This window comes from Lepidochelys kempii, chromosome 3, assembly GCF_965140285.1.
Source record: "Lepidochelys kempii isolate rLepKem1 chromosome 3, rLepKem1.hap1, whole genome shotgun sequence".
Classification (NCBI taxonomy): Eukaryota; Metazoa; Chordata; order Testudines; family Cheloniidae; genus Lepidochelys; species Lepidochelys kempii.
This window is the reverse complement of record NC_136382.1, coordinates 181589528-181609684: the sequence shown is the minus strand read 5'-3', so window position 1 is coordinate 181609684 and position 20157 is coordinate 181589528. Positions and strand designations below refer to the sequence as shown.

The 20157-nt window shown below is 43.3% G+C and overlaps 1 protein-coding gene across 1 annotated transcript; it reads right to left on the bottom strand.

Moving 5' to 3' along the window:
* Positions 1 to 935: 935 nt before the first annotated feature.
* On the bottom strand, positions 936 to 19149 carry LOC140908838 (putative tripartite motif-containing protein 61). The gene is made up of 3 exons (XM_073336722.1): positions 18569 to 19149; positions 16527 to 16601; positions 936 to 999 (listed from the first exon to the last, which is right to left on the bottom strand). Exons 1-3 carry the CDS (start codon positions 19147 to 19149, stop codon positions 936 to 938), a joined length of 720 nt encoding a protein of 239 aa, XP_073192823.1.
* Between the last annotated feature and the right edge of the window lie 1008 nt (positions 19150 to 20157).

Below are 20157 nucleotides of genomic sequence, written 5' to 3'. Positions count from 1 at the left end.
CTCCAATTCATTCATGATCAAAGCTGAAGAACACTTTTCCTAATGTGTGGATAGCTTTGAGGATTCTGCTCACACTGCCTCCCACAGTCATGAGTGCAGCTTTTCGAAGCTCAGGCTCATTAAAATGTACCTTTGATGATGGCTGATGAGAGATTGACATTGCTTACTATTTTATCGCTTGAAAATGCCATTGGCCAGTCTTTGGATCTCTCTGATGCTGTGCTTCAGCTTGTGAGGGGAAAGGCAAGAAAAACGACCTTTTGAACAGAAGGACTAGTGTTAACTTTCTAAGGCTGTCACCTACTGTAATACTATTTAATACTGGTTCACCCAATGTTGGTGCACAGTTCAATTTCTTAATGTTAGTAAATGTGAGTTACTTTTAAAATTAAAAAGTTTCTATAAGCTTAGAGGAAATGAATTTTTGTATTTGCTTATATAAATACAGAGATAAATAAATAATGCATGCAAATTGTGCATCAAGGTTGTGAAATGGGCTACAAAAGCAATAAAAATATGATATTCAAAAGTTTAACAAATGGAGGGGGGAGCGCCGAACATGCTCCTTGCCTGGGGCACCATTTGGCCTTCTATTCCTTCCTACAGAATTGATTAGGTATAAAGAAGGGAGTAGAAATTATCTTGTGCATTTTGGAACTGGGATACAGATTATGCTCCTTAAAATCATAGTGCAGACCCATGCCTAAATGGCACAATTTGGCATAAAGTATTTCTTCTAATATTTTATTAGACACATTAAATAGTGGAAGAAAAAACAACTGGGCTACATTTTGATCTTGTTATCACTGCACTAAATCTAAAGCATCTCCACTGACCTCAGCCCCATTGATAGGTTTTATATGTACCAATACCCAAATTTCAGCCCACTTTAAGCCAAACTTATTATATCATTTCTTTCCATTGTGACTAAGTCATTAGCTTGGATCACTTTTGTATGTATTTGACTTTATCTTTTGTCCATTAACTCTAGAGATCTGCCTGGAAAGAAAACAGAGTAAGACATTCAGTAATCTCCTTCAGCTGTATACGTATATAGTGTAATTTTTCTCAGGCCTGGTCTACACTACGAGTTTATGTCGAATTTTGCAAATCGAATTGTTAAATCGAATTAACCCTGCACCCATCCACACAATGAAGCCATTTTTTCGACATAAACGGCTCTTAAAACTGATTTCTGTACTCCTCCCTGACAAGGGAATTAGTGCTGAAATCGACATCGCCATTTCGAATTAGGGTTAGTGTGGATGCAATTTGACGATATTGACCTCCGGGAGCTATCCCACAGTGCACCATTGTGACCACTCTGGACAGCACTCTGAACTCAGATGCACTGGCCAGGTGTACAAGAAAAGCCCCCGGAACTTTTGAATCTCATTTCCTGTTTGGCCAGGCGAGCTCATCAGCACAGGTGACCATGCAGTCCCAGAATCGAAAAAGAGCTCCAGCATGGACCAAATGGGAGGTACTAGATCTGATCGCTGTGTGGGGAGATGAATCTGTGATATCAGAACTAATTCCAAAAGATGAAATGCCAAAACATTTCAAAAAATCTCCGAGTCCATGAGGGACAGAGGCTACAGCAGGGATGCAACACAGTGCATGTGAAACTTAAGGAGCTCAGACAAGCGTACCAGAAAAGCAAAGAATCAAACGGACGCTCCGGGATAGAGCCCCAGACATGCCGCTTCTATGCTGAGCTGCATACAATTCTAGGGGGGGGCACCATTACCCCACCCCTGTCCATGGGCTCCAATGATGGGGCACTCTCCGCCATGCCTGAGGATTTTGCGGACGGGGAAGATGAGGAGGAGGAGGATGAGCTTGAGGAGAGCACACAGCACACCATTCTCCCCGACAGCCAGGATCTTTTTCTCACCCTGACTGAAATACGCTCCCAACCCAACAAAGCCAGAGAAGGGACCTCTGGTGAGTGTACCTTTTTAAATATAATACATGTTTTAAAAGCAAGCATTTTTTAATGATTAATTTGCCCTGAGGACTTGGGGTGCATTCGTGACCAGTACTGCTACTGGAAAAGTCTGTCAGTGTGTCTGGGGATGGAGCAGAAATCCTCCAGTGACATCTCCATGAAGCTCTCCTGGAGGTACTCTAAAAGCCTTTGCAGAAGGTTTCTGGGAAGAGCAGCCTTATTCCGTCCTCCATGGTAGGATGCTTTACCATGCCATGCTAGTAGCAAGTAATCTGGTATCATTGCATGACAAAGCCTGGTCCCAGTGTTTGCTGGCATTCAAGCAACATCCATTCTTTATCTCTCTGTGTTATTTTCAGGAGAGTGATATCATTCATGATAACCTGGTTGAAATACGGAAATTTAATTAAGGGGACATTCAGAGGTGGCCGTTCCTACTGGGCTGTTTGCCTGTGCCAGAAAAGAAATCCTCCTCGCAGTTAGCCACACATTGGGGCCGGGGGGCATTGGCTCTGAGCTGTTTGCATTTGGCTAGCAGGTATCTTTCCTGATACTAGCCACGTGGTGGGGGGAGGGGTAAAGCAAACACCCCAGAGAATTGGATGGTGGAGGGGTAGTTTGGTTTCTGCTACTGCATGTTAACGTGAAAACGGCAGCACTAAATGGCCAACTCAATGGGCTTTGCTTGGTATGGGAAAGGAGGATGCTGCTGTTATGAACGTTGCAGAAGCCGAACGACTATGGCTTACCATGGCCACCTGCAAGCCGAATTCTGTTGCCCGGCACTGCATGTGTGATCTCTAACACCAAAGTCGCAGGCACTCAATATAAGATGCAAAATGCGACCTTATACCAAAATCACATGTGCTATGTAATGTGAATAGTGCTGTTCACCATGAAAGAGTATTGCCATTGCTCTGTAAAATGTATCTTTTTAAATACTTCACTCCTTTTTTTTTCCTCCCACAGCTGCAAATGTTTCAAACCTCCCTCCTCCATTCCAAAGGCTATCTGAGATAAGGTGGAGAAAAAAACGCATGTGCAATGAAATGTTCTCTGAACTCATGCAGTCGTCTGGCACTGACAGAGCTCAGCAGAATGTGTGGAGGGACACAGTAACACAGTACAGGAAAGTGGCTGATGAAAGTGGGGAGAGGTGGTGGCAGGAAGATCAGAGGAGGCAGGATGCAACACTGGGCTACTGCACGATCAAACGGACATGTTCTGGCGTCAGTTGGAAGTTCATGAACGGCAGCAGGATCACAGACTGCCGCTGCAGCCCCTCTTTAACCACCCCAAGTTCCATAACCCCCTCACCCAGATGCCCAAGAACGTGGTGGGGGGAGGTTCCGGGCATCCAACCACTCCACCCTAGTGGACAGCCCAAGCAACAGAAGGCTGTCATTCAATACGTTTTGAAGTGGCCTTTTCCTTTCCTCCTACGCTCCTCTCACACCCCACCCGGGCTACCTTGTGAGTTATCTCCCTATTTTTATAATCAGTTAATAAAGAATACATGGTCCTTAAATGATAGTGACTTTATTTCCTTTGCAAGCAAGCTGTGATCGAAGGTGGGAGGGCAAGTGGCTTACAGGGAATTAGAGTCAACCAAGGGGGCGGGTTTTCATAAAGGAGAAACAAACAGAAGTGCTACACAGTACCTTGGCCAGTCATGAAACTGGTTTTCAAAGCTTCTCTGATGCTCAGTGCTTCCTGCTGTGCTTTTCTAATTGCCCTGGTGTCTGGCTGCATGTATTCAGTATCCAGATGATTTGTCTCAACCTCCCACCCCACCATAAACATCTCCCCCTTATTCTCACAGAGATTGTGGAGCACACAGCAAGCAGAAATAACAATGGGAATATTGGTTTCACTGAGGTCTGAGCGAGTCAGTAAACTGTGCCAGCAACCCTTTAAACATCCAAATGCACACTCTACCACCATTCTGCACTTGATCAGCCTATAGTTGAACAGCTCCTTACTACTGTCCAGGATGCCTGTGTACGGCTTCATAAGCCAGGGCATTAAGGGGTAGGCTGGGTCCCCAAGGGTAACCATAGGCATTTCAACATCCCCAACAGTTATTATCTGGTCTGGGAAGTAAATCCCTTCCTGCAGCCCTTTAAACAGACCAGAGTTCCTGAAGACGCGAGCATCATGAACCTTTCCTGTCTATCCCATGTTGATGTTAGTGAAACATCCCTTGTGATCCACCAGTGCTTGCAGCACCATGGAAAAGTACCCCTTGCAGTTTATGTATTGGCTGCCCTGGTGGTCCGGTCTCAAGATAGGGATATGTGTTCCGTCTATAACCCCACCACAGTTAGGGAATCCCATTGCATCAAAGCCATCTAGTATGACCTGCACATTTCGCAGAGTCACTACCTTTGATAGCAGCAGCTCAATGATTGCATTGGCTACTTGCATCACAGCAACCCCCACAGTTGATTTGCCCACTCCAAATTGATTACCGACTGACTGGTAGCTGTCTGGCATTGCAAGCTTCCACAGGGCTATTGCCACTCGCTTCTCAACTGTGAGGGCTTCTCTCATCTTGGTATTCTTGTGCTTCAAGGCAGAGGAAAACAAGTCACAAAGTTCCATGAAAGTGCCCTTACACATGCGAAAGTTTCGGAGCCACTGGGAATCATCCCAAACATACAACACTATGCGGTCCCACCAGTCTGTGCTTGTTTCTCAGGCCCAGAATCGGCATTCCACAGCATGAGCCTGCCCCATTAACACCATGACCTCCAAATTGCCAGGGACTGTAGTTTTAGAGAAATCTGGGTCCATGTCCTCATCACTCTCGTCACTGTGCTGCCATCGCCTCCTCGCCTGGTTTTTCAGGTTCTGGTTCTGCATAAACTGCATGATAATGCACGAGGTGTTTACAATGGTCATAACTGCTGCGGTGAGCTGCATGGGCTCCAGGCTTGCCATGCTATGGCGTCTGCTCGGGCAATCCAGGGAAAAGGGAGCAAAACGATTGTCTGCCGTTGCTTTCACGGAGGGTTGACTGACGACATTTACCTATAACCACCTGCGACAAATTTTTGGCCTCATCAGGCATTGGGAGCTCAGCCCAGAATTCCAATGGGTAGCTGGGTCTGCGGGAACTGTGGGATAGCTACTCACAGTGCACCGCTCAGAATGTCGACGCTTGCCATGGTACTGTGGATGCACACCGCTGAATTAATGTGCTTAGTGTGGATGCATGCACTTGACTTTATACAGTCTGTTCCCAAAAATCAACTTCTGTAAAATTGGAGTAATTTCGTAGTGTAGACATACCCGCAGAGGCAGACTGCAGCACACAGATGGACACTGATCAGTCTGTAAGTATACTGGCATCTTCTGTTGCAGTATTGGATACCAATATGGATTCCTACTGAGAGTAGTACATTTGCAGCAACAGTGGTTGTATGTTCAGCTGATCTCGAGGTCATTGTCACTTTGCTTGCAGTGTCTTGTACATGTATATGCTGTGAAAATATTTGGTGTGTATCTGGAGTTTTTACAATCCGATGTCATGGGTGCTTTAAAATCTTTATTTTCTGCACAACAAAAAAGTCTGCAAATCCATAGCAGGTATTCCAGCTAATATTGCAGTAAGCTTATGAGATAGCAGATGGTTTCTACCGCATTTGGATGCCCTTTTCACTGGTTATGTGTGTGTCTGTGTGTGTGTGTGTTGGGGGAGGAAATAGGTCATACTAATTGATGTAACTGCTTGTACTGGGTTCCCTCGCACCAGCTGCAAGCATATTTTTTTATGCCTGTCAGGTGGTGATTGGTCAGAATTGGATAAAAAAAAATTGGTTATGGGGCTTTTATCACTAAAAGTAACTTACTTAATCTGGCCCTTCCTTTTGCTTCTCTTTCTATTGCATTGTGACTGGCTAAATTGAAACTAAAACACAACTTTTTCACACTCTATGATTTGCATCCACTATGGCTTCTCAAAGCAGAAGCTCCCACATTTAATATATATTTAGTTCTCTTGGACAGATTGTAAAGCCCTTCTTCCCAATGGTGAGCAGTTATTCACAACAGTAATACAATGGCAATACTCATGGGAGGAACGTCTTGACAATCTCTTCCTATATTTGTATCAACAACTATATTCACAGACTGCTTCTAAAGCTATTTATTTCGAGCAAAGGACACCAAATGGTGCTACCAAACTGATTTGGACAGACCCAAAAAGAAAAGCAAAATTTCTATATACGGAAATGACAGGTGAAGTATGAATTATCTGCTAACCCTGTGCCAATGAAACCTCATTCTCATTTAAATAGATGGAATCCTGGCCTTAGTTTCCATGAACATTACAATATGGAATCACAAATTAAAGGAAAACTGCAGTGATTAGTTTTAATACTTTAGGGCCCAATCCTGGAGAGGTGAAAGTTAAGCATGTGCTCCAGTGGTTTGTTGCATAGGGTTGAGATTACTCGAAAAGTTAAGTATGTGCTTACCTCAGCTAATGTTTATTGAAAAAAAGCATATTTGCTATAATCTTATCTGTCTAGTTTGCACTGTATGTTTGTTTACCTCACAATCAGCACAGCTGTTATTGAGTTGTGCCTGTCACAATTCAGGGCAAAGTGTACTTGTGTTCCCCCTCTGTGGTTCAGCAACGGGGGATTCTTAAACTTCTGCCTCCCCAGCCAGCACCTCTCTTGAGTAGAAACCAGCATATCTCTCTCTCTCTCTCTCCCTCTCCCTGTTGACTGGGGTATTTCCAGGCTGCAAAGTTCCCTAACTACACTGTACATTCCCAGCAAGTCAGACTACTTAAGCAGGCCTGGTTTGCCTTCCTACCTCAGAGGCTATAAATAGCCTAATTGCTCTTTCTAAGCAACTACATTCATTCTTTAGGTGAAAGCATTATAGAGAAAACATATTAAAACAATAAAAGAACCTGTACACATCCTAATACATTTACCAAGATCACCTCAACTCCAACAAAGGCTCTCTCCAAAGGGTTTTTCTGTGGTTACAAGTTCATAACCATCTTAGCTCAGAACAAGCACACCCATTAATATGTGTATCACTTCTTTATACAGTTTGGGTCTTTGTTCAGCAGATGATCAGCAGATAAAAGGTCAATTCAGGGTGAAGCTTCTTGCAAAACCAGAAGGTATACATTTGCATATACCTCCCCTTAGAGATTTCCTGGGAGACCCACTTTAACTTTAAAGTTCACATTGTTTCAAATAGTTCTTTGAAGCTCATAATACTTACATTAGTCATGTGTCCCCCCAGAGACATTACATACAATCCCACAATAATACATAAACAATTTGCATTTTTAATGCAACAAACTCCTAAAATATTTAAACTGAATTTAAAGAAGGTTTAAGTTAATTCAGTAAGGTTTGTTCAGGATATAGCAGGAAATTGCCATATCTATTACAATGGGAATAAAAATTTTAGCACATTATCCTTCAAATAAGGATCTGATACACAGTAGTGCTGACCAAAAAACAAACCCCAACACTTTATTCCCAGTGTCCATTTGCTCCCATGGCTGCTGTCACAAGTATATATTGTGTATACACCACACAAGACAGAGAGAGTTTTAAACAGACTTCACCTGTTAAGAAAGGTGCCTTGCTTACTATAATGATGTTTCTCATTACAACATGAACCCCCAGCAGTGCTGGAAATTAGTGTACTGTATAAGGTATTAGAAGGTAGAATTGGTTGATTGATCTTAGCTAAGAAAATAACATTAATCCTATTCTGATATGTGTGCCTGGATTTACTTCCACAAAACATTATGACTGGCGATGAGAATGTTGAAACTGTACAGAGAAAAAAATAGAAAGAAAGAGAACATAAAGTGAAGTCAGAAGAAATCCTGCATCTAAAGCAATAGAAATCTGCACTGAGTCACCACCACACTAAAGAAAAGGGATTCTTCAGCCAATAAGGAGAAAGAATGAGAACTTGAATTTTCTTTAATTTTGTAATGAAGATGAAGTTACTTGCTGCATGCCTGTAATTGCAGAGCTACAAGTGCAGGGACCATCTTTCTTGAGGTCAAAAGAAGTTACAGGACTTTAATGACAGCCATTGTTAATATAGGCAATAAAATGCACACCCAACTGATGGAAAAAGCCCTTAAGAAGAGGAGAACAACTTATGAGGTCTGCAGTAGCAAAGGTATATAGATCTAAAAACAAAAAAAAGTAATAAACCCCAAGCCAGCACAACACTTAAGTAAATGCTTAACTTTAAGCATATGATTAATCCAATTGGTTTCAAAATCAAGCATGTGTTTAAGTGCTTTGCTGGATCAGGGCTTTGAATTGTGAAATCAAGATGGAAGGTGTGAAACGTTATTCAACCAAGTTTTCAAGGCAGTTCTCAGCAAACAAGAGGTTACATTAGACCCACCTTTGGAGACTGAATGAGGTATGGAAGTGACAGTCAGAGCCTCTGAGTATGAAAAACAGCGCACACCCTGTGTTTGTATTAAAGGCATGCAGTCCTGTAGTTCAAGCAAGCGAACTCTCAGGAGGTAAGATCCCATGCAGAGATGTGGTGGGTCATCCTAACACGCAAAATGATACTCTGCTTGCCCAGGGTTTAGAAAGAAATATAATAAATATAGTTCTGTGAATAACTGATATTTCAGTTCTCTGGCTATACTGAAAAATTGGGGGAACCCCCCACAACATTTTCGTGAACTGGAAAGTCAAAAACAAATTGTTTGGAGTTGAATGAAACATTATATTCAGAATGAAAGATTTTTTTTTCAAGTTTCTTAAAACTTTTGAAAATATTTAAATAAAATTTAAGTAAATTTCTAAACAAAAATTTGTATCAAATGAAAAATATATTTTTGAAAAATATGTTTTTGAGAGAACATTTTAAAAAATAAGTTGATTTTTTTCCAAGAGCTTTTTTGTTTTGATTTGGTTTGGGGTTTTTTACTTCAATAATTAGGTGAATTCAACATAAATTTGCAAAATGTTTTGGTTGATCCCTAGGTGCATTTTTTAATCCAGAAGAGTTTTGAAGAAATTTTTTGTCTGACTTTAGTCATAAATTTGCCATGACAAAAACACAGAATGGCATAATATCCATTCTTCTAAGTGAGAATTCAAACCTGCGTGAAGAAACAGGAAAGCCACTTGCTCTGGACATGGCAGATGGATGTAGGTGTGGACATGAAAGCATGAGAACTCTCAGTTGAATATGCAGTAACTGTAGGAGTTGATGATAATGACTCAAAGGAAGCTTAACACAGCTAACTGATAGGTGGACAGCTTATCAACTGTCAAAATGCATTGCCCTGAAGGCAAAACTGTTAGAGAAAAAGAGATACCATAACCTTAAACGAGCAGCATTATCTGGAGTATACACACATATGAAAGAAGAATGCACAAAAGTGATGCTATGATAGAAATTGGTTACTAAAGTAAAGAAGGTAGAAGACATTGTTCAAAGCAGAGTCAAAACTCCAGGCATTTGCAGGCTGGAGAGAGAATGCTTGAAAAAGAATTCAAGAAAGCACAAGTACAAACTTTTAGAAATAAGAATAAAAGGATGTTCAAGTATGTAGGGTTGCAGAGTGCAAGTGGAGGATCCTGTGGAAATATAGAGAAATTAAAAATAGCAGTTGGAGAAACTCTGGAGGTAGATAGACTATAACAAGAAAAGGCAGAAGGAGGAATAGAGATACATCCTGCCTCCCATTTTGGGTTATTCAGAAACTCCAGCAAGGAGAATAAGCAAGTTCTTCTTGGAGGAAAAAGTTGAATCTAGGAATACAATGAATAGGACAATATTTCCAATCTTAGTAGTCCTCTTCAACACCAGAAAATTGGCAACTCTTTCGAACATGACTACAGTATGAGAAACACGTGTGGGAAAGGATCTTCAGGACTAAAATAGAAGCAATGCTTCAATTGAGGGGGATGGGGAAATATATATTATAGCAGTTTATCTTTATAAGCCCCTGTTAAGTTGTTAAGTATTGAGGCGTAGATTTAATGATGTGGCCCTTTAAGACCATCATTTTGTAACCTGAGAATCCCAGAACCACTGCAAGTTAGTGTAGTTCATGATCTGTTAAAGCATGGAATAAATTGCTGGAGTTCTGCTAAGATGATGAACTTCCTTTCTGTGGCAAACACTTAACAGTATATCTTATCTGTCTTTGGGCTTTGAGCAGGATATTTTTAGGTGAAATTCCACTTTTGTCGGAAAAAGGAGGAAACACTTTCTCTGGGCTATCACCAGCAGGAGAGTGAATTTGTGTGGGGGGGTGGAGGGTGAGAAAACCTGGATTTGTGCTGGAAATGGCCCACCTGATGATCACTTTAGATAAGCTATTACCAGCAGGACAGTGGGGTGGGAGGAGGTATTGTTTCATATTCTCTGTGTATATATAAAGTCTGCTGCAGTTTCCACGGTATGCACCCGATGAAGTGAGCTGTAGCTCACGAAAGCTCATGCTCAAATAAATTGGTTAGTCTCTAAGGTGCCACAAGTACTCCTTTTCTTTTTTCTCTGGAATGTTGTTGTTTTTTTTTTTAAAGTGGCTGTAGGCAACGTGAAATGAAAGATGAAAGTTGTCAAACACACAATCTGTCTCTCTCCTTTGTGTCAAAAATCTTACAGTTTGTCACAATATGTCATGTCAGGAAATGATCCTGTGCCAATGTCTTATTCCACATTGTTAACTGATTCTGCTGTGTCATCTCTTTCATATATTCTAAATCATGACATGAGGAAGATTCTAATTCTATGCCATTACCCAAATATCATTCAGTGAGTCAGGATTCCCAGTTATTTGATTTTATAATTATTAGTGGTAGTGCCCAAGTGTTGGCCAGAATACTCTAAGACTATCCAGAATTTCAGATAGTTTAAACTTTTTTTAAAAAAAGCTGGTAATAGTAAAGAAAACATGCACACTAATTTTTCACATGATATTGTGATGTCCCAGCAACTTCTTACCGGACATCTGAAATGTCCTCCTTGAAAGTAATCATTCACAACTATTGGTTTCTTTCACAACTAAAAATTGTCTGTTCAAGACATATTGCTATATCAAGTTGAATTAGCTCTATGTTTACGAGGAACAAATAGCCCAACAGAATGAATGTTCAGCATAATTAACAGTGTTTGGAATGAAGAGCAAAGTCAAATGAGTATACACACTTTCCAACAATTTTTTTCCGCAGAGTGTATATTAACTACACTTGCTCACTGTTAATAAACTCATTAATAGACCAACATTACTGGAAAGAAATGTTGCATTCTGAAAAATATGCATCTGTCATTATTGAATCAGAAGATATTAGAGACAGCAGCATACATTTTTAATAACTGGACTTTGTTTTATTATTTGACTATTCTGTGACCTTATAAAATGTTGCCATGACTGTTTCCTGTTTTTTTTTAAAAATAGACAATTTGGCCACTCTAATAATAGTCACATTAATTTTTAAAATATCAGTGTCACAGTTCAGGGTGCCTGTACCTATATTCCCACTTTATGGTCCAGCAAGGGCATCCACTCTGAGCTTCCTGCTCCCCAACTGTTACTTTTCTCTTCCTTCTGACCAGGTATTTCCAGAACAGTTCCCTGCCTACACTATGCTATCTTCAGAAAAAGACAGGCTGCCTAAGCAGGCTTCTTCTGCCTTATCTTCAGAAAAAAGAAAAGGAGTACTTGTGGCACCTTAGAGACTCGTGAGCTACAGCTCACTTCTGAAGTGAGCTGTAGCTCACGAAAGCTTATGCTCAAATAAATTGGTTAGTCTCTAAGGTGCCACAAGTACTCCTTTTCTTTTTGCGGATACAGACTAACACGGCTGCTACTCTGAAACTTATCTTCAGAGACATTTAACAACAGTGTAATAACCACAGTTAATATACTCTACAGTTAATCAGCTGTTTCTTGGCAACCATATATTTTTTTAAAGTAAAAGCAATACAGAGATTACCTGGTAAAAACAATGAAAGAACATACACACATGAAAATAAGCTAACCAGAAATCACCCCAACTCCAACAAGGGCTCCTGGCAGGTGAGAAGTCCTTCAAACCCTACTCGGGGATTTTCCTGTGGTTTGAAGTGAACACCCTTTGCTCAGAAAAAAAAAAAAAAAAAAAAAAAAAAAAGATAAAACCTCCCATGAATCTGTGAGTGTGTCATTTATCCAGTTTGGGGTCTCTGAAGACACTGTGAACAGATAATCGGCCAGTCAATGGGTCCCCTCTGTGGAGTGACACTTCAGATTGCTGAGTTCTTCCTAAAAGAAGAGGTTACTTTAGCCTATCCCCTCCTCCTAGAGACTTCCCGGGAAACCCACTTAATTTTAAATGTTCACATTATTTCATAAAGTCCTTTAAAGTTCCTAACATTTCCCAAAGTTTACATTAGTCACATCCAATAGAGAAGTTGCACACAATTCCACAATAACAAACAGATGATTGCATTTTTACTACAGTGGACCCCAAAAGTACTAAAATTAATTCAATAATTTATCCAGAAGATTGCCCTATTTGTCACAATCATTTATACAAACGATAACTGTTAATTTTTCCCAGGTATTTGGGGAGGCCATATCTTGCTTGTGGATAATTCATAAATAGGAAAAGGCACTTGAATGAGTAGTCCACCTTAACGCTCCACTGTAACCATTTTGCAATGGTTGCAGCCACTTTAAATTAACCCCTCTTGAGAAATAATTAAGAAGAGTTTTGTTGCTGACCTACAGCCAGTGTGTTCTTTTATTTATTTGAGAGTCTATTTAATTTTCCAACTTAATATGCTCCTTTGTCAGTAACTTCAAGGTTTTTTAAAAATCAATACTGCCCAGAAAATTCCTTATAAAAAGAGACATGACACCATGGCAGGAATTGCAAAGCTCTTGAGGCTTAAAAAGACAACTTGAGCAATAATTGAGTCTACTGCCTGTCACTAGTTCTAGTTTTGAGAGGCATAAATTATACAAAGAAAACGTAACATTTTTTTTAAAAATATTTTTATTATTCTGCTGAGAGATTATAGCAGTTTTATATTCTGTTCAAGATTTCCATGGTTGAGATGATAGACTGGAAAGTTTCAAGAAAGAAATATCATTTATACAAACTAAGTTAAAGGGTCAAATTTTATATATTTATATACACTGTACTACAAATGTTGGTGTTTTATGGGTGGGTGGCTCAAAACTTGATTTTTGTGCACAGAAGCTGTATTTGTACACTCAAAATACTTAATTTCATTGCACAAACCTGAGATTTGGGATGCAAAAAAAGATTATCATGACAGGTTTCAGAGAAACAGCCGTGTTAGTCTGTATTCGCAAAAAGAAAAGGAGTACTTGTGGCACCTTAGAGACTAACCAATTTATTTGAGCATGAGCTTTCGTGAGCTACGAAAGCTCATGCTCAAATAAATTGGTTAGTCTCTAAGGTGCCACAAATACTCCTTTTCTTTTAAAGATTATCATGACTTTTGAAAGATTTTTTCCTACCAATGTTCTTTAGTTTTTGCAATAGAAATTAAATTAAGGTAATAAAGTCTGATGGTCTGTCACTTAAAAAAAAATCTTATGATCACTTGTAATCTCCTGTCAGTTGTGAGGTCCACCATAAGTGGCAGCTCAGAGAAAAAGAACAACTCAAATTAAAGGAATTTCCAATTTCATTTTACACAGTGCTATATGACATTTTATAGAGTGGTCACTAGGGCTAGTTGGGATTTTTTTTTCCCTGTGAAAATTTGTAACAATTTTGTTTTCTGTTTCCTTCAAAAGATTTCAGTTTTATTATTTCAGCAAAAATTTGAGAAGTTTTGATGAAAAAAAGAACCTGTTGTATGTCAGGAGTTCTTGGACCTAGTCTCCATAGGCTTTTTCTTCTCTTTTGCATACCTTCCTGGCATTCAGGATTTATAGTTTATTTCCCCTACCCACAGTGAGGATGCCATATTTGTGCACTGAGTATTTTTATGGCATTTTCTTGACCAGCCAGCAGCAGGCTCTTCTTGCAGAAGGACCTCCTGAAAAATGGGAACTCAGAGAAAGCCCTCTTAAAAACTACAATGCTCATAGGCACAAATTCACAAAGCAATTTACATAGCTAAACCCTAGATGGAGGAGTCTAAATTCTAGGTAAATCCACATAACCCTGCTCAGCTGCCATCAAACCCTGTACACACTTCAACTTACTCGGCACCTACATTTCTGACTTAAAAGTTCCTGAGGTGTCTAAGTTTTTTTGTCTCTGGCATAGAATCATAGAATATCAGAGTTGGAAGGGACCTCTGGAGGTCATCTAGTCCAACCCCCTGCCCAGAGCATGCACAGTGCTGCCTCCCTCTAGTGCCCTGATGCTTATTTCATGCAGAACCCTCAACTGCAATCCTCAAGCAAGGTGGAGATAGGTGTTCCTCCATTTATATTGCCTGCAGGGCCCAATCTGGTAGATGTGCTCAGGGGCTGCCTAACTCCATACAAAACACCCACAAAAGAGTGAATAACCTTTAGCCCAGTCATTTTTGCTCTTGCCCACAATGTAAGAAATCCTGGTTCAGGATGTGAGAAATCTCCTCCTCCTGCCTGAGGAGAAGGGATTTGGAAAGGGTTTCCCACCTCTCAGTTGGAGTGCCCTCACCAGGAGGTATTATGACATCTGCCTTACTCAGTCTCTCTTCATAGAATCATAGAATAACAGAGTTGGAAGGGACCTCTGGAGGCCATCTAGTCCAACCCCCTGCCCAGAGCAGGACCAATCCCAACTAAATCATCCCAGCTAGGGCTTTGTCAAGCCTCACCTTAAAAACTTCTAAGGAAGGAGATTCCACCACCTCCCTAGGTAACTCATTCCAGTGTTTCACCACCCTCCTAGTGAAAAAGTTTTTCCTAATATCCAACCTAAACCTCCCCCACTGCAACTTGAAACCATTACTCCTTGTCCTGTCATCTGCTATCACTGAGAATAGCCTAGATCCATCCTCTTTGGATCCACCTTTCAGGTAGTTAAAAACAGCTATCAAATCCCCCCTCATTCTTCTCTTCCATAGACTAAACAATCCCAGTTTCCTCAGCCTCTCCTCATAACTCATGTGTTCCAGTCCCCTAATCATTTTTGTTGCCCTTTGCTGGACTCTCTCAAATTTTTCCACATCCTTCTTGTAGTGTGGGGCCCAAAACTGGACACAATACTCCAGATGAAGCCTCACCAATGTCGAAAAGAGGGGAACGATCACATCCCTCGATCTGCTCACAATACCCCTACTTATACACTCCAAAATGCCATTGGCTTTCTTGGCAACAAGGGCACACTCTCGACTCATATCCAGCTTTTCGTCCACTGTCACCCCTAGGTCCTTCTCTACAGAACTTCTGCCTAGCCATTCGGTCCCTAGTCTGTAGCAGTGCATTGGATTCATCCGTCCTAAGTGCAGGACTCTGCACTTGTCCTTGTTGAACCTCATCAGATTTCTTTTGGCCCAATCCTCCAATTTGTCTAGGTCCCTCTGTATCCTATCCCTACCCTCCAGCTTATCTACCTCTCCTCCCAGTTTAGTGTCATCCGCAAACTTGCTGAGGGTGCAAGCCACACCATCCTCCAGATCATTCATGAAGATATTGAACAAAACCGGCCCCAGAACCGACCCTTGGGGCACTCTGCTAGACACCGGCTGCCAACTAGACATGGAGCCATTGATCACTACCCGTTGAGCCCGACAATCTAGCCAACTTTCTACCCACCTTGTAGTGCATCCATCCAGTCCATAGTTCTTTAACTTACTGACAAGAATACTGTGGGAGACCGTGTCAAAAGCTATGGTGAAGTCGAGGAATAACACATCCACTGCTTTCCCTTCATCCACAGAACCAGTTATCTCATCATAGAAGGCAATTAGATTAGTCAGGCATGACTTTCCCTTGGTGAATCCATGCTGACTGTTCCTGATCACTTTCCTCTCCTCTAAGTCCTTCAGAATTGATTCCTTGAGGACATGCTCCATGATTTTTCCGGGGACTGAGGTGAGGCTGACCAACCTGTAGTTCCCAGGATCCTCCTTCTTCCCTTTTTTAAAGATTGGCACTACATTAGCCTTTTTCCAATCCTCTGGGACTTCCCCCGATCACCATGAGTTTTCAAAGATAATGGCCAATGACTCTGCAATCACATCCGCCAATTCCTTTAGCACTTTCGGATGCAAAGCATTCGGCCCCATGGACTTGTGTACATCCAGTTTTTCTAAATAGTCCCAAACCACTTCTTCCTTCACCGAGGGCTGGCCACCTCCTCCCCATGCTGTGCTGCCCAGTGCAGTAGTCTGGGAGCTGACCTTGTTCGTGAAGACAGAGGCAAAAAAAGCATTGAGTATATTAGCTTTTTCCACATCCTCTGTCACTAGGTTGCCTCCCTCATTTAGTAAGGGGCCCACACTTTCCTTGTCTTTCTTCTTATTGCCAACATACATGAAGAAACCCTTCTTGTTACTCTTAACATCCCTCGCTAGCTGCAACTTCAGGTGTGATTTAGCCTTCCTGATTCCATTCCTACATGCCCGAGCAATATTTATATACCCATCCCTGGTCATTTGTTCAATCTTCCACTTCTTGTAAGCCTCTTTTTTGTGTTTAAGATCAGCAAGGATTTCACTTTTAAGCCAAGCTGGTCGCCTGCCATATTTACTATTCTTTCTACACATCGGGATGGTTTATCCCTGTAACCTCAATAAGGATTCTTTAAAATACAGCCAGCTCTCCTGGACTCCTTTCCCCCTCATGTTATTCTCCCAGGGGATCTTGCCCATCAGTTCCCTGAGGGAGTCAAAGTCTGCTTTTCTGAAGTCCAGGGTCCTTATTCTGCTGCTTTCCTTTCTTTCTTGTGTCAGGATCCTGAACTCGACCATCTCATGGTCACTGCCTCCCAGGTTCCCATCCACTTTAGCTTCCCCTACTAATTCTTCCCAGTTTGTGAGCAGCAGGTCAAGAAGAGCTCTGCCCCTAGTTGGTTCCTGCAGCACTTGCACCAGGAAATTGTCCCCTACAGTTTCCAAAAACTTCCTGGATTGTCTGTGCGCCACTGTATTGCTCTCCCAACAGATATCAGGATGATTGAAGTCGCCCATGAGAACCAGGGCGTGCGATCTAGTAGCTTCTGCGACTTGCCGGAAGAAAGCCTCGTCCACCTCATCCCCCTGATCCGGTGGTCTATAGCAGACTCCCACCACGACATCAGCCTTGTTGCTCAGGCTTCTAAACTTAATCCAGAGACTCTCACTTTTTTCTGCAGTTTCATACTTGAGCTCTGAGCAGTCATACTGCTCCCTTACTGCTCCGTTATTCCAATTACATCATAATTCCCTGACTTTGCCAGGACCTCCAGTTCTCCCTGCTTGTTTCCCAGGCTTTGTGCATTTGTATATAGGCACTTGATATAACCCGCTGTTCGCCCCTTGTTCTCAGTATGAGGCAGGAGCCCTCCCCTCTCACACGCTCCTGCTTGTGCTTCCTCCCGGTATCCCACTTCCCCACTTACCTCAGGGCTTTGGTCTCCTTCCCCCGGTGAACCTAGTTTAAAGCCCTCCTCACTAGGTTAGCCAGCCTGCTCGCGAAGATGCTCTTCCCTCTCTTCGTTAAGTGGAGCCCGTCTCTGCCTAGCATTCCTTCTTGGAACACCATCCCATGGTCGAAGAATCCAAAGCCTTCTCTCTGACACCACCTGCGTAGTCATTCATTGACTTCCACGATTCGACGATCCCTACCCCGGCCTTTTCCTTCCACGGGGAGGATGGACGAGAACACCACTTGCGCCCCATATTTCTTTATCCTCCTTCCCAGAGCCACGTAGTCTGCAGTGATCCACTCAAGGTCATTCTTGGCAGTATCATTGGTGCCCACATGGAAAAGCAGGAAGGGGTAGTAGTCTGAGGGCTTGATGAGGCTCGGCAGTCTCTCCGTCACATCGTGAATCTTAGCCCCTGGCAAGCAACAGACTTCTCTGTTTTCCTGGTTAGGGCGGCAGATAGATGACTCAGTCCCCCTGAGAAGAGAGTCCCTGACCACCACCACCCGTCTCCTTCTCTTGGGAGTGGTGGTCGTGGAACCCCCAACCTTAGGACAGTTCATCTCGTGCCTATCAACTGGTGGAGTCTCCTTCTGCTCCCTTCTCCCAGACGTATTATCTGGGCCACTCCCCGCAATGGTACCTGTGGAGAGAACATGAAAACGATTACTTACCTGTAACCGCATTGCTGGTACATGGACGTTCCCCCTTCTTCTTCTGGAGGTCACATATGCCAGATTTCTTCACTGTCCTCCTGTCCGCGCTGCACAGCCTGCTCTGAATCTTCAGAATCTCGTGCCTGTAGAAGCATATCCTGACGTCTGTCCAGGAAATCTTCAGTTTCTCTTATGCAATGCAGGGTCGATACCTGTTGCTCCAGACCTTGATCCTTCTCTTCCAATATGGGGATGAGCTTGCACTTTGTACCCACAAAGTTGCTTCTGTCCTCTGTGTCAAGCTGGGCGCTTCTCCACCTGAGCTCAGCCTGGAGTTTGTCTTTCTCGCTCTACAGTTCAGATTGCAGCCTCTCTAACCTCTCTTTCTCTGCAAGATGCACCACTTTCTCCTCTCCAGTTCAGATCGCAGTGTCTCTCTGAGCTCGTGCAGTTGAGTAGAAATGGCTTCCTGTTCCTGAAAGTTCACATTTCCACTCCTGCTTGATGTGCTTGCCTCCTCCTTGGACTCGTGGGCAGCCTTTCCCATGGGAATCACAGTGTGAGAGCGGTGAGCTGGGGATCCTTTGCAATCCTCACAAAGAGCTTTGATATCCTTCTTACAGAACCATGTGAGCTCTTTGCCATGTTCCTCACAGACATTCCCTTCCCTTCCCCTTTGTCCGGGCTTTAAGCCCCATTGTTTGATGAACTGTATTATGTTGCCCAGCTGTGTGTTGGGCCTGAAGGCTCTTTTCTGGAACGTTTCTCCACTCTGAGGACAGGCAGCTGTCTTCACTCCCGCACAGCGCTGGGTGATGCAGCCCCGGCAGAAGTTGTGCCCACACTCTGTAGTCACTGGGTCTGTCAAATAATCCCGACAGATGTGACAAACGGCATCATCTAGCTCTCTACCAGCTAAAGACGTTGGGGCCGGGGGTTCCAGACCCTTAGCCTTACGTTTCCTCCCCCATGGTGTCGCCATGGCTGCAGGACTCTCTTGTTGAAGCCATTCCACTTCATACTAAATGATTAAATCTTAATTGGGCCTGAGACAGAGAGCTAATCACTCTATAGTTCAGTAGTTAGGGCACTCACTTGAGAGGTGGGAGACCCCTACTTAAATCCATTCTTTTCATCAGGCAGTAGGGAAAATTGAACCAGGGTGTCCCACATTACAGCTGAATTCCCTAACCACTGGACCAAAGGTTATAAGGGAGCTCTCCTGATGCTCCTCATTCCTTCTCCCCACCCACTTTGCTTGGAGTTAGGCAGGTGCCTAAACCATATGACACTAGGACAGAGGTGAGCAAACCTTGAGCTCCCGGCTGGGGAGGCTGGCTTGCGGCCCCTCACCTGCTGTCCCCCTTCCCCTGCAGCCTCAGCTCGCTGTGCTGCCAGCGCTCTGGGTGGCAGGGCTGGGAGTTCCTGCCGGGCAGCACATCCGTGGGGCTAGCTCCAGCCAGACAGCACCGCTGCCAGTCCTGGTGCTCTGAGTGGCATGGTAAGGGGGCGGGGAGTGGGGGGATTGGAAAGGGGCAGAGGGTCCTGGGGGACAGGGAGCAGTTGGATAGGCATGGGAGTCCTAGGGGGCCTGTCACAGGGCGGGGGTGTGGATAGGCGTCGGGGCAGTCAGGGGACAGGGAGCGGGGTGGAGGGGGGGTGGATAGGGGGTAGGGCCCCAGGGGGGCGGTTAGGGGTGGGGGTCCCAAGAGGGAGCGGTCCAGGGACAAGGGGAAGAGGTGGTTGGATGGGTCAGGAGTTCTGAGGGGGGGTAGTCAGGGGGTGGTAAGTGGGAGGAGGAGGATAGGGGGTTGGGGCCAGTCTGTTTGGGGAGGCACAGCCTTCCCTACCCGGCCCTCTATACAGTTCAGAACCCTGATGTGGCCCTCAGGCCAAAATGTTTGCCTACCCCTGCATTAGGAGAAGGGTCCCCAGCTATGGATCCCAAGCAGAGATAGGTGCCTAATTCTGTGAGAGAATCGGGGCTTAG